This window comes from Pyrus communis, chromosome 17, assembly GCF_963583255.1.
Source record: "Pyrus communis chromosome 17, drPyrComm1.1, whole genome shotgun sequence".
Classification (NCBI taxonomy): Eukaryota; Viridiplantae; Streptophyta; class Magnoliopsida; order Rosales; family Rosaceae; genus Pyrus; species Pyrus communis.
The window spans coordinates 12228664-12244279 of NC_084819.1; the positions used below are offsets into that span (position 1 = coordinate 12228664).

At 41.3% G+C, this 15616-nt stretch overlaps 2 protein-coding genes across 2 annotated transcripts; one reads left to right on the forward strand and one right to left on the reverse strand.

Moving 5' to 3' along the window:
- The first annotated feature begins 219 nt into the window (after window positions 1-219).
- Window positions 220-3245, forward strand: LOC137723410 (probable pectate lyase 4). Its single transcript, XM_068462603.1, has 5 exons — window positions 220-701; window positions 1146-1497; window positions 1581-1791; window positions 1909-1977; window positions 2817-3245. Exons 1-5 carry the CDS (start codon window positions 425-427, stop codon window positions 3051-3053), a joined length of 1146 nt encoding a protein of 381 aa, XP_068318704.1. The 5' UTR covers window positions 220-424; the 3' UTR covers window positions 3054-3245.
- A 7885-nt stretch (window positions 3246-11130) lies between these two features.
- LOC137723676 (exocyst complex component EXO70H1-like) lies at window positions 11131-13554 on the reverse strand. The gene has a single exon (XM_068462874.1). It carries the CDS (start codon window positions 13404-13406, stop codon window positions 11454-11456), a length of 1953 nt encoding a protein of 650 aa, XP_068318975.1. The 5' UTR covers window positions 13407-13554; the 3' UTR covers window positions 11131-11453.
- Between the last annotated feature and the right edge of the window lie 2062 nt (window positions 13555-15616).

Sequence of the window (15616 nt, forward strand, 5' to 3'; positions counted from 1 at the left end):
TCCTATACATAATTAGTATTGTAACAAATAATAATTTTTGTGAAAAATCAATCTAACTAGAAATCGTTAAACACGGAACCACATTTCTCAAGTCAGATTTATCAAACACGAGAAATGAAGTATTTTTCATAAGTCGGAAAGGTAACTTGAAAGGTGAGTTAAACACAATAACGTCCATAAATGTGTCGGTGTTTACCCCGGTTTTTAATATAGTAAAACCCTCCGAGACTCCGACAGAGGAAACACTTAATCATAACCGACGCAAGAATACGTAAATACTATCACATCAAACGCAAACAATCTTCATCTTCTACAATAAATGCGAGTCTGTTTTCACTTCACTGGTACAAACTCACAAAACTAATGTTTTTCCGTTTCAGTTTCCACCATAATCACAGCACAAACCGGCAACCTTTTGCCATAAATGGGCAACTGCCACGGCCACCACCGTAAACGCCGTAACGGCCCCGTCTCCGGTGAAACGGCCAGTTCTGGCTTTAAACATAGTCCGTCGGGTCAAGCAGCTCAAATCCCTTGCTCTAGCTCATCGTCAGCTAAAAAGACCAGCAGCATGGTGGTCGCCTTGCCGTACGCTCACGTCGACTCGAGCTTGCGCGCCCTCGCCGCCCAGGCCGAGGGCTTCGGCCGGCTCGCCGTCGGCGGTCTCAACGGGGCCGTTTACCACGTCACTACTCTAGCAGGTCAGTTTTGTTAGTCCAATTTGTTGACTAGATGCATGTTCTTGATAACTTTAGCTTCAATTCACTTTGTAAATGTGTTTGCTTTATGTTTTGAAGATTTGGGTTTTGTATGTTTTGAAAGTTTAATTGGTGGGTTAGTGTTTAATTTGCAACTAATTGAAGTAAAACTTGCTTATGGGGATTGGGATAGTGGAAGTGCTTACGGGAAGTTGATTCGAATCCGTCTTTTGAGGGGTTTTTGTCAGTTTAAATGGTTGATTTTGTAGTTAATTTGGCATGCCAACTCCAAAGTATGAATCTTGCTGTTAAATTAGTTAATTTGATTATATCTCTTGCTGCTGTTTGATCTGTTGAGAACTTGAGATCGGCATTTGATGTCGTGAACTGTGTATAGTTGCGTGTGGAAGCTTAAATTTGATTGTTTGGGTTTATATTTGTTTGTAGATGATGGTCCGGGTTCACTTAGGGAAGGATGCCGAAAGAAAGAGCCGCTTTGGATTGTCTTTGAAATTTCAGGCACTATCCATCTCAAGTCTCACTTGAACGTATCATCGTACAAGACTATAGATGGGCGAGGTCAGAGGATTAAACTTACGGGGAAGGGGTTGAGGTTGAAGGAATGTGAACATGTGATTGTATGCAATTTAGAGTTTGAAGGTGGTAGAGGATCAGATGTTGATGGCATCCAAATAAAACCCAATTCTAAACACATATGGATAGATCAGTGCAGCCTTCGTGACTATGAAGACGGACTAATTGATATCTCCAGAGGAAGCACGGATATTACAATTTCGAGGTGAGGTGAATCCTCACTCCATGTTGGAATTCACTTTTCTTATCCTTGCAAAGTTTAAGTTCGTGTGTTTAACCATTACGCAGGTGTCATTTTTCACAGCATGATAAGACAATACTGATTGGAGCAGATCCCTCGCATATTGATGACAGATGCATCCGGGTTACCATTCACCACTGTTTCTTTGATGGGACCAGACAGAGACATCCTCGTGTTAGATTTGCGAAAGTACATTTATATAACAATTATACCCGAAACTGGGGCATATATGCTGTTTGTGCGAGTGTAGAATCGCAGGTAATAATGCTACTACAGATAGATAGATACATATATATTGCTTAAATACTCTTTAGATTTTTCCAAGGATTTTATCCTATACGAGGTTAATATGATATTATTATTTTTCCGCTCCAGATATTCTCTGAATGCAATATATATGAAGCAGGAAAGAAAAAAGTGGCATTTAAGTACCTTACGGAGAAGGTATGTCCATTTTCATTTTTATCGAGCAACTACATGCCTTTAAGATTTCTTACTCGCATAATTCTGCAGTTTCAGCATTTGACATTTCAGAAGCTGATCTAAAGATATTGTATATCAGTATCCTGCAATAGTCCTTGTATGAGTGCAACATTATTGTATATTTCGAGTCTTTCCCTTTTGCTCATCCTACTCCATGATCTATAAATTCATATCTCTGACCACAATGCAAGGCCAGACGCTTTCATCGTCATATAATTTCATGATGTATATTAAGTTACTAACATTTTCCATACATTTCAATCCTGTTCTAGCTCTTAACCATTGGAATTTCCAAGGGGTTCAAAGATACGTCCAAATTTCCAACTGCTATATTGCCACCCTCTTCGCAACCTATAGAATCTCAAACTGGAAGCGTTGGACATGTTGATCCAGATTCAACCATACTAGACTAAATAAAAATGAAGATAGTGTAGTCGTAGTGGTTGGCCATTATGATAATCATGATATCCAAAAGCGATTTGAATTTGGATGAAAGTGGGTCAGAATGGTGCATAAGCTCGAGTAAGCGCATTCGTTCTTAGTTAGGAACTGAATGCTGAGTTGAGTTATTTCAAGAAGGATTTAACATGAATGCATATAATGCGATAATTTTTTTTTTATTTTCCTATTAATCCAATTGAAGGCTTGATGAACGAGAATATGTTCCTCGCAGCCTTTGTTTGTTGAGAGTCAAAATATTGTTGTAGGCTTGTTTGTGCAATTAAAACTACTGTCAATTCATCCAATACATGGCTATTGAATTGTATGAGACTAATTTGATTACTTTGGCTTTTCTATAGGCAGCGGACAAGGAGACGGCTGTGACTGGCGACATTAGGTCCGAAGGGGACTTATTCGTGACCGGAACTCATGCAGGATTATCACCCGATGGCGGTGAACATTGCATGTTTCATCCTACCCAACACTATCAGACATGGACAAAAGGACCTCCAGCAGATGATCTTAAGCATGTTCTTCAACATTGCACAGGATGGCAGGGTGTTACGCGGCCAGCTGATCAAGGAGTAGCTATGTAGGATGACAAGGTGGTCCGCAACCAGCTGATCAAGGAGTAGCTAAGTAGCCACGAGAAAACTAATATTCGCTTCAATTCCCAAGTTTTATTTAGTTTTCGAGTTTTTGATCTTTTTTTTGTTAAGTTTAGTCTACTTCATGTATTTCTTGTGTGTAAAATAACAATCAATAACAAATGAATGTGCCCATTGTTTGTGCAGTCCTACTATCAGCCGCAATGATAAATTGAACTGGTGCTTAAGGGAAAGTATTATAATCCACATGTTATAACGTCGGATGAGCGGATAATCTGTATTTCGGGATACATATGTAATAAATGTAACGCGTGTTATAGCTTAGTCAGGGATGAAGTCGGAGATCTACATGAATGGAGCATCTTTAAACAACAAAGTCACAAATTATAAATTTAAAAAATTTACTAAACAAATCACTTATATATTAATCCATAAAGTGTTTCATACAACATCCCTTGTCGTGATTTCATGTTTTGAAAGCGTTGCATGACAACTTTATTACCATTACAAAACTCTCTCTCTCTATAGAAATAATCATCTTATTATTCATTTATTGATCTCCTATCTAATTCCTCAATCCATCTTTAGAAATTTCATAACCGAAAATGCTTTTTCAACGATAACAATGGCACATAGAAGAGTTAATACTAATATCATAAGCAACTAGAAGAGTACATTTTTTCCAACATAAAAACTAAGTGGGGGCATTCGTCCCCATTGGGCCCAAGGTGGCTCTGTCCATGAGTATAGTGGATCGGTCACAGGATTTTTGATAACTAGCCTTTTTTTTTAGTACATCGATATTTTTATACTAAGGGGAGGTGAAGTTCGACTAAGTCACACAATGGGCAAACTAATTTGGTATCGAATTTGTCATCCACAAGATTCAAACCTAAGACCTCTCACTTCCAAGTGAAGAGGAATACCACCAGACCATAGTACTGAGTGGCTAGCCAATTTTTACACTTCAAATGAATTTTAGCTTTCCTTTTACAATTCTTACAATTTAACCATATGTCCATGTGAAATTTCAAAAGTACCCTTAAGTTAAAACCCTAATTACCCTCTCTCACTCGTCCCTTCCCTTTTCTTATGCTACAGACAACCATTGGCCTACTCATCATACCCCTTCCTTCATCGTCACCCCACCTTTTTTGGGGCTGGGAAAACTCACAAAGGTATTTCAGCCTCCTCCTAACCCCATTGTGCGATCTACCAGCGCCAAGAATTGAACCGAGGACGTGGAGTGTGGAGTACGGGCCTAACTTCATCCCCAACCACTGGGTCATTCTGTAGTGGTTCCCATTTTGTACCTATTCATTCGAAAACAAAATTAGCATTACCAAATCAATATCAATGGTGTCGTGAATTCTAGTATCGTAAGCAAGCTTAAGCTTCGTCCCGACACCATTTGTGCAAATATTACATGGTTATGGTTGTTGGCGCCCTCCTCGGGAACTTCATTAGTTTTTTAGAGTAAATTGTAGCTATGGTCCCTCAACTTTAACACAATTGGAGTAATGGTCCCTCAACTAAAAATCCATTACTAATGGTCCCTTCAACTCATCAAAATGTGCAGCTATGATCATTTTCGTCAACTCCGTTAGAAGTTCAGTCAAAATGAGTACATGTCATACAATTGAGGCTAGATCAAGGGGCAAATATAGTAAATCAAAAAAGAAAAATTGTATCACTGGTCCCTCAACTTTACTTCAACTGGAGAAATGGTCCCTTAACTTTAACTCAATTAGAGCAATGGTCCCTCAACTTTAACCCTATTGTACCAATGGTCCTTCTAACATAACTCATTTAGACAAAATTTTGATGGAGTTGACGAAAATGACTATAGCTACACGTTTTGATGAGTTGATGGACTAATGGTAATAGATTTTTAGTCAAGGGGACCATTGCTCTAATTTGATTAAAGTTGAGGGACAATTGTTACAATTTACTCTTAGTTTTATCCAACCGACCACCACCGTCACTAACGTACCTACTTCCTGCCATGGATGTATCAATTAAGTAAAAGAAATTATGTAGAAATGTGTGTGTATATTTAGGTGAACAAATATGCAATTCTGGGATGTACTGGAGGATTGAGTTTGAGGGACTTGGGGCTAGGGATTGGATCTGGAATTCAAATCGAAATTGTTCAAGGAATTCGTAATCGAAGCGATGGCTCTTTCTTTTTCCATCAAAATCAAAACTCAAAAGTTAAAATCAAAATCATAATCTACAAAAATTGGAAAAATAACCAGGTTAATAGAAAATGAGGAAGTTTATAGTCATTAACGGTAGATTAGTACTTTTATATTAAATTTTAGTTACAATTATCATAAATCTAAAAAAGTAGCTATAATTTTATATGCAATGTTAAATTTTGATTATTTTTTCAAATTGTCCGAGGGTGACATCGTTGGTACTTATTTTATAAAATGTTGGGTCATAGGCTCTTGAAAATTGGTAACTGACTTTAAGGAAATACTGATGCATGACCGCAACATAAAGGTCAATTGATGATGCCAAGGTATCTTCTTATGCGGGCGGTGTGCAAACCCAATATTATTGTCTTGCTATTCTTTAACAAACCTCCATCTACATATGACGAGTAGAAACTTCGATTTTACTTTTATCAACAGCAGTTGTAAGTTGACTTGGTACCTCTGTTTGGAGAACACAGAAAAGTCTTGCCCTTCTTTTAAAATTTTCATAGTTTTCAAATCGCAATGTCTTTTTTGTCAAACAAATAGCTATAGCCCGCCAAGAAGAAGCGTAATTTTTTGATGTACTTGGAGTACGGTCTTATAACGTAATTATTTTTAGGGGGTTTTTTTGATATGGATTCAAAGTAACTAAAAATTGGACCTATTTCAAAAGTTAAAAGTCACTAAAAATTGGACCTATTTCAAAATGCGGCCTATAAAATTGGACCTATTTCAAATTTCCCCTTATTTTTTTTCTAGTTGTATAGAACATATGATTTTTTTTATTAATATACTTTAGGAGTGAGACATGTTAATCATGTCATTGTATGTGATCCAGTATCTTAGCGGATAAGGTGTCGGGTTTTCATCTATGCATCCCGAGTTTGGAACTCCCTCATCCCCCTTAATTATTATAATAACTTCCAACCCTTTCCTCCTCCTTTTAATAACAATAATTTTAAAATATCGTTCATCGTTATTATAACATGTAAAATGATATACCTTGTAACTTGTGTTCCAGGTACTCATAAAAATTTCTTCTGAGTAAAAGGGAGAGAACACACGAATGAACCAAGTCGTTTTTGTCCACCTTCACAAGATTATGCGGCTCTATTTTTTTGTCAAGACTCCATGAGCTTTCAAACTTAACATGATTGGTGGTTGAGGTTTTTTCCCACTTAATTAAGTACTAATTTTTTTTTTTTTTTTTTTTGGAAACCAAAACCATATCATAAATAGGCCTACGGAGAGGCAAACATAATAACAATACCAAGCAGTGTCAAGGGATAAACCACAACGACCCCTCCACCAAGTAGAGGCGTCACCCCCATCACCACCCTAACCCATTAATGAGGGCAAGGTAATCCGTCATTGTTCAATACATAGACCAACGAAGATGGGGGCCTAACGACCCAAACAACATCACTCATCTCCGAAAAACCAATCGATGCAATCTTGTGAGCCACGCCATTAGCAGACCGTGGCACCCAAGACCATCGGCAATCAAAGAAATCCCCCCCCAACTGTTTAACCCGAGCCAGTACCGGGTATGCCTCCCAACTACCCATAGACAGCGAGCTAGAAAGACATTTAATCGCATCCAAGGAGTCCGATTCCAGAATTACATACCTTACACCCAGCTCTGCACCGAGCCTGCACCCGTGCAACAACGCAGAAGCCTCCGCTGCTGCAGCAGAAGGAGCAGTAATAGGATGCCGCGCAGCAGCCACAAACTTACTCTCCATGTCCCTCACAATCAATCCAACAAAACCCTTTTTTGATGCTTTGGACCAACTAGCATCCACATTTATCTTCACAAAAGGGCAGGCCGGAGCGCACCATCTCGTAACTTGGATGTTCCTCCTTCCGTCACCTCCTCTTCTATCCCCATCCTTTGCCTTTGCACTAAAAAACGAGCTCACCTCCGCAGAGACAGCAGCCAGGACCTTTAACGGGTTAATGGGCACCCCTTTAAAAACAAAATCACAGCGAGCCTTCCAAATGCACCAACAGGTAAAAACAATATAAGATTGTCTCCACATTATATCTCCAGAGTTGCATAAATTTGGAGAGAAAACCCCCTGAATCCAGTCCGACCAAGAAGGGAGAGAAAGACGATCCATTTTATAACCCAATGCCCCTCCAAACCAAATTGGCTCAACCCAAGAGCAGGAAAGGAAAATGTGCTCAATGGTTTCATCATGGCAGCAGCAAATAGGACAAGAAGAGGTTTGAGAGGACCTTCGTCGGAACAGTGCCTCCCGAGTAGGAAGACAATTATGAACAGTAAGCCACAAGAAATGCCGTAACTTGGGGGGCACCTCCAGCTTCCAGATCACCTTCCAAAACGCTTTGGGAACCCCACGAACAGAAGGCCGACGCAAATCCCTTCTCGTCAGCGATCTTCCTTGCAGCCATCTGTATCTTGACTTGACCGAATAAGAGCCGTTCTTACTCGTATCCCATATAAGTCTATCTTTACGACTTAAATCTCCAAGAGGCGTCTCCTCAATCGCCTGCATAGCCTCCCCCGATATGAAAGGCTGTAAAAAGTTAATATTCCACCTCCCCGACTCCGAACAGATAAGTGCACTGACCCTTAAACTGGGAGTAACCGCAACCTGGCCAACCGGCTCCGGGTGTCCAAGGGGCAAGGATGGAAGCCACCTATCCTGCCACACCCGCACCTCCTGACCACCCAAGATCTGCCAATGTGAGCCCTCCCTAATCAGGTCCCTGCCACAGATGAGGCTGCTCCACGCCCAAGAGGCCCGCCCCCCCTTCTTTGCATCCCAGATCGAGCTATGTGGAAAATACCGAGCCTTAATCACCTTAGCCCATAGCGAATCCGGTTCCGTGATTAAACGCCAGCACTGTTTAGCAAGCAGAGCATCATTAAATTCCTGAAAATTTCTGAAGCCTAAACCACCCATGTCTTTTGGCAAACCCAAAACCTCCTTTGAAACCCAGTGAATCTTGTGGGCTCCTTCCTTGCATCCCCACCAAAACCCAGCCACCAACGCATCCAATTCCTTACAAACAACGGCTGGGAATTTGAAAATGCACATTGGGTATGCCGGGATAGCTTGGATAACAGCCTTAATTAAAACCTCTTTACCGGCACGGGAAAGAGTATTTTGTTTCCACCCTTGTAGCTTTTCCATTACTCTTCCTTTAACATAAGCAAGACCACGCTTTTTCGACCGACCCCATATGGTAGGGACCCCCAAATATGTTCCCGGATTGATTACTACCTTCATATCAAGGGCGTTCCCCATCTGCTCAGCATTCACCTTCGGAACGTTAGCCCCAAAAAATACACTGGATTTCTCCAAATTTACCTTCTGCCCCGACGCCACACAAAAATTGTCCAGCAGATGTCTTAAATTCCTGCAGTTTTTCATATCAGCCCGCAAAAACAGAAGGGTATCATCCGCAAAGAAAAGGTGAGAAATCACGGGTCCGGATCCACCTATCTTGACACCCTCCAACCTCCTTTGGTCAACCGCACCCTGAATCAGCTTGGAAAGAACTTCCCCCACCAAAATAAATAAATAAGGAGAAAGAGGATCCCCCTGACGGAGACCCCGCGAGGGAGCAAAGGACTTTCCAGCCTGCCCATTTAGGAGAACAGCGAACTTCACAGACGAAACACAACCACTAATTAACGATCTCCATCTACTGCAAAAACCCATTCTTTCCATTACCGCATCCAAAAAATCCCATTCAACCCTATCATACGCCTTCTGCATATCAAGTTTAATCCCCATTTCAAATCTATTCCGAGCTTTCCTTCCCTTCAGATAATGAAACATCTCATGGGCTATGCCAATACAATCCTGAATTTGTCTACCCGTCACAAAAGCATTCTGAGAAGGAGAGATTATTTTAGGTAATAATACCTTCAACCGGTTAGCAAGAATCTTTGACAGAATTTTGTACGAGTAATTGCACAGGCTAATCGGTCTGAATTGCGACACAACTTCCGGATTCGGGACTTTGGGAATCAGCACCACATGAGTCTGATTTATCAAACTCGAACCCGCACCATCCTGAATCAAATCTCTAACCAAAGCAGAAACACCCTCCCGCACAATCTCCCAGTATGTCTGATAAAATATCCCTTGGAAACCATCGGGGCCAGGAGCCTTCAGCCCTCCCATATTCCCAGCCGCCGCCTTTATCTCCTCCTCCGTGACTGGTGCAATTAGCGCCTCATTCATTTCTGGCGAGACCGATGGATTAATGCAATCTAGGAGCGACCCCCAGTTACGATCCCCTGCCGAGCTAAAAACTGAAGTGAAGTGATTATCCACCAATTGACGCACCTGAGCCGGACTCTCCACCCAGTTCCCATTCTCATCCCTAAGCTTCACAATCTTATTTCTCCTCCGCCTCTGCAGGGTTGAAGAGTGAAAAAACTGAGTGTTAGCATCCCCCTCCCTCAACCATTTTACCCTCGATCGCTGGCACCAATAACTCTCCTCTTGGAGTCTTAACTCATCAATCCGCCGAGATATTTCCCTTATCTCATCATAGTTTGGACCCCAGTCCCGCTGGAGCAAATCTAACTGGGAAAGAAGATCATGGATCCTGCTACCTCGCCCCATAAACTTAGTGTGATTCCACCTGCTTAAACGATAGCAGCAATCGTTTAAAGATCTCACCCACCTGTACACAGGGCTGCCATTATGCCGCCGATCCCAGCACTTTTCCACCAAATTCTTACACTCTTCCTCCGAGACCCAATACGCCTCAAATCTGAACATCTTCCTTCCTTTCTGCCCTTCAATATTGGAAATAAGAATAACTGGGCAGTGGTCCGATGATAAAACCGTTTCATGCATAACTTGGGAGTTCGGCCAGAGTTGCTGCCACTTCTCATTCGCCATGACCCTGTCTAACCTCTCCTCCACCCAATCCCCTTTTCTCATCCCTCTCCACGTAAAGGCCGGCCCATTGAAATTATAACTAAGGGTTGAACAAAATCTATCAGGCTATCAGCTTCCAACAACAAAATCTTGTTAGAAAAATAAAGAGATTAAACAACAAATACAAGGCTGAGAAGCTACCAACAAATTATATGGTCCATTCCTTTATTTGACAAAAAAGGCAATTCCTTGTGTTTTCCCTTTGTGTTTAGGTGGGGAACTCCACTTCAATTTAACAATCAATATGAATTAAACTCACAGAATTTGGGGACCAGCTTTTTTTGGGGGTCATAATCAAATTGAAGCTCCAAGAGACCACTTTATATGGGCAAGTACCAAGCTATCGTGATGTATCGTTTTAATGATGTAATGTTATGTGAAAAGAAATTTATACCCAATATTGTATCACTTATATTGAATGTTACAGTAACAGTGTACTTGCACCATCAATTCTCTAAAGAAACTGTGGTTTGCAAGTGAAATAATTGTCTTTTCAACACAGCTACATCTCTTTTCAAAAGACGTTGAATCTCCCCCTTTTTTGTTTCGTCCTCAAGTCCCTGAACGTATGAAGTCTCATTTTTGTAGTATGCCAATTCGTTAACATCACACTTGTGCAAAGATTATACATGTAAGTTTTAGATAAGTTAGGATTATGAAAATTTAGGGTTTGTCGAACCTCCTATCAAACAAACGAAAATAAGTACAAAGGAATATAAAGATAATTGATCAATTATAAAAATTGAATAAAAGATGCGAGTTATGAACTTGAACATAATAAATTCTAGCTTTGACTGTAAATTAGAATTTAGAATATCATCTTGTTAGAAAAAATTAAAAAATAATAAAAAAAATAAAAAAAATGTTATTCTAACCATCTATTTGTATCATTTGTTTAATAAAGATGAGATCTATAAATGTTAATGGGTCATACTTCTATCAGAAAGATGATACAAATGGTAGTACAAATAAATAGTAAAAATTTACAAATATGAACGGAATATGAACGTCTTGGGCACTGTTTTGAATTTACAGAAATACAGGGGGTGATTGTATAAGTAACAAAGTAAAAGTTTTCAAAATGTCGTTACACTTGGCAACAACAGCTAACTTATTTAAATTGTCTGACGTGTGAACACGCGCTTTTTCTACACAGAAGAAAAAAAAAAAATATATACCACCGGAAACAATCGCCAATAAACCGGCGATTAAATACAAAACAAAAACTCGGCGCCAAAAATAATTCTGAAGTCTCAAAGACTCCGCCGACGAGACAACGCTGATGACGAAGAGCCGCCGGATGCGGGCGTAAAAAACAGGTCGGATAAGTGATTTCCAATATCTTCAGGGGCAATTCTGACATAAAGCCCCGCGTTTCTCCCGCCGCCAACCGTCATCCTGTGTGTGTCATAAAACTCCCTGTAAACCGGAACAAGCTTTTGCTCTACAGAAACTTTGATCTCGTCTCGGAGTTTCGGGTCCGGTACGACACTCATTCTTTGTTTCCGATACGCTTGGTCGAAGGCAAAATTGAAATTTCGGAAGATCAATCTCTCTTCCTCGGGAGAAATCTGAGCCGTCGGATTCTCCGGCAGCGAAGATAACACATTCCCCCAAGCCAGTTTCTCATAATTCGCCGCGAACTGCCGCACTTTCGCCTCGTGCTTTGATATCCAGTCCTCCCCAAGGAGGTACTGGAGATTCGACGTGCGGACTTTCGAGATTACGTACTGTAGGTTGTTGGCGAGGAAGAGGTACGAGAGCGCGGTGTCCTTGTAGTGCTTGGCCTTGTCGTCGAGCTTGCAGAGGAGGACGAGGACGAGCCATGCCATGCGGACGGAGATAGCCGGCGCTGGAGAATTATCGGAGACAGGACTGTCGAAGTACGATTCCGGCAGTGTCGATTTAGCCGGGCGAGGCCAATCGGTGATAATATCGGCGAGGATGTTGCTGTAGTCGGTGAGGAGCGAGAGGTGATTCATCGCGCGGACCGTCAGATCGTGGATCCCGCCGCCGGTGGGGACGGATTTGGACGAGTCTTTCTGGACCGTGGACTCGAAGTCGGAAATCAGCGATCGCACCGACTCGCCGAGTTTGATGAGCGAGTTGAGAGCCTGAGATCGGACGGCGGCGGTGGATTCGAATCCGAAGATGGATTCGATCTCCGGCCACCTCTCGGAGATGGTGGTGTACATATCGAGGAGGCGGAAAATGTCAATCGACGACGGCGAGTTCTTCTTGCTTTTCACCGCCACGAGAACTTGCGGGAAGCCGAAGAGCAAATTCGCGGCCTCGCTAGAAATGTGCGCGAAGCAGGACTCGCGGATCGAAGCGGAGGACGCGAATACGTGGTCACACAGGATCCTCTCGCCGTCGAAGAGCGTGGAGATCGAGATCTTCACCGCGCTCAGCCAGCTCGTGATTCTGAAATCCAGAACCTCCCGGTCCATCTTCCCGATCTGCGAGGAGCTGAACCGCTCGACGCCGAGCTTGTACATTCCCTCGTCGATGATCGATTTTCTGATGGTTTTGTAGATGTGAACGCATTCCTTCGCGTATCCCGATGTGATCATGCACTCGGCGATTAATTTCAAGTCGTTCATGGCGATAGCCGAGACGTGCTCGACTTCGGAAATGGCGTCTCCAGCGAATTTTACGTCGTCGTCTGTGGTGGCGCCGCTGTCTTCGTCGTAATCGGAGGTGCTGGACCGGGTCGAGGCGAGAGAGGATCTGGACCGGGTGGAGACAGATTCTGGGTCGAGGTGAGCCCGGTTCATGGAGAGGATCTGGTAAAACTCCTTCTGGAGACGCTTCATTGCCACCTGCATGAGGCCGTGCGCGTGGACGAGTTTTTCGGAAGTGGGTTCCTTTTGGACGAGGTAGTGCATGACACTCTGGAGGTCCGTCACGCACCGGATAAACTGCCGGGCTTCGTTTTTGCTCTCGTAGAATAGGGAGGTGACTTTGGCGTAAGTGGAGGTGTCCGGGTTCCACTTCATGATCAGCACGGCGCCGTTCTCGATGATCTCTTGAATCATCGCCTCCGAGAAGTTCGCAACGGGAACGCGCCGCGGGGTCGGAAATGAAATCGAGGGCCTAGAAGGGGAAGAAGAGAAGGCCGGGAGTCTAGCAGGGGAAGAAGAGTAGGCCGCGAACGACGGCGATTTGGAGTGAAATAACAGGCTCCTCATTCCTTTTGTTGGCATTTCACTCTAGTAATCTGACAGGCTTGGACTGGGTTCAATTTTCTCGAGAAAATTGGTTTGGTGTGAGCTGTCTAGGTCGGTCTGTTTGTTTCTCGAGAAAATTTGGTGGCTGTTGTGTGTGGGATTTGGAGGGAGGAGGGAGATTGTGTTTGGGTTGGTGTTATGTTTGGGACTGGATAGTGGGAGGGGGTATATATAGAGAGAGGGAGATGGAGATCGACGACCGTGTCTCCTGTAGAAGGAGAGAACGAAGGCATGTGTTTGACCGTGACGCGTTTGTATTGACAAATTAAACGACGTGTTTTCAGAAATGAAACGACAATGTCGTACCGGGAGCAAACAAATGTAGGAGATTAACTAATTGCTCGCAACGAGACGCAAATATATTCAAATAATTCGGGAGAAGCATATGAACGGTACAGGTTAGATAATAATAAAAATACTATTAAAAATATTATGATTAAGAAAATAATAAAAGATTATTTATTTTGTTGGTTTGTTTTTAACTCTAGTCGCAATTGGGTGCTTAATTAATTATAAAAATAATATTTAATTTATGATCAAGGGAACCGTAAGTCTTATGACTAATATTCCAATATTATTCTCCAAGTTGTTGTTTATAAGTTGGAAGATAATTGGTATTGCACGTGGGACGTAAGCTCATATATCATTTCAGAGGCACTGTTATATAGCATGCTATCAGCCCAAGTTACTTTGGGTAGGGCATGACGTTTTCGCTAACATAGAAACACGTGGAAGCAAATATTGAATAGGACTTTATATGAGGACAAAATAAATTCGAGAAAAGTATCACATACATGCACCAACTTATAATCCAAGGATTGATGAAAATGGAAAATAGTTGAAACAGAAAGGCAGCTTAGGCGACATAGCTTGTGAAGCAATATACCTTGAATTTACATTTTATTAATTATTGATACCGACTGATAAATCTCAAAGTGATGTAACACTCTCTCACCTAGGTACTACTCGACTATGGTATTCTACTTTTAAAGAAACAGACTAGTCGCACAATGAGCTAGCTATAACTAAGTATTAAACTTAACATATATACGTCATCAAATGTGAATTAAACTTGAGATATCTTACTTATGAGAAAAAATGAATAATGTAGTAGTCAATTTCCGCCTCCTTTAGTCTTGATGAAAATGTACCTCTAAAACAATAAACACCTTTGATAAAAGACCAAAACATCACGCGCCCACAAGGAGTTGGGGGAGGGGGTTTGGCCAATGAATCTCCGATGCCTATTAAGTCAGTAACTTTGAATAGGATGGGTGTTTAGAGTTTTCTATATAGCGAAAAGCTTACCAAAATTTGGTGGAGATGGAGGTATTTATACGAGGAGGTGGGGGGCCATGGGGTAGGGTTTTGCCATACTTTTTCATTTAGGATTGTACTAACAATAGGATTTGTTAATTAATTTTTATCTTTAATTAGTTTACATTAAGAAGGTTTTTTTTAATAATTACTAATATTAAGAAGAGGAAAAAAGTTTGAAACCATTACAATATTAAAAAGAATAGAAAGGCAGTTTCGAGGATACATTTTTAGCCATTCATTTCACTTCCACGTTCAGGTATAATTATCATTTAAGGAAGTCAAATATAAATCCATGGCTGAAAATGAAGAGCATATCAACAAAGTAATTTGGAATGAAAATATATAATAATATTACAAAAACAAAATAACTAGACTTTTGAGATTATAACACACAGCTAACCACAGGTAAACTTTCGATTTAGCCACCAATATGAAATGAGAAGGGTCGTCAATATACAAATCAGCAATCACAAGAAGTCTATAAAGTACGCTTAAGAACTCAAACTTGCTTAGTAAAAAAATACAAGACTCCTACCGCAAAAATACAAAACTCATCAATATATAGCGAGAAAACAAACTCTTGCTCATTTGTTTCTATTTAGAGGGAGAAATTTCTATTGAGACGGCCAAACATTTCAACTATTTTACTGTTATTGACTCATAAGCGTGAAGGTATATTGCTTCAGCGGTGGAGTTTCAAATTCCCAGCAGAAACATGCACCTTCTCGAATGCTTGAAGACAAAACAAGTCAGCGTGCAATGTAAGCCTGAAATATTTTCAGGTAATAATTACATGCTCTTGATGATTTAATAATTCCCACTTCAGTTTTCCATCTTATAAATTATGGTGGAAACCGTGAATGGAA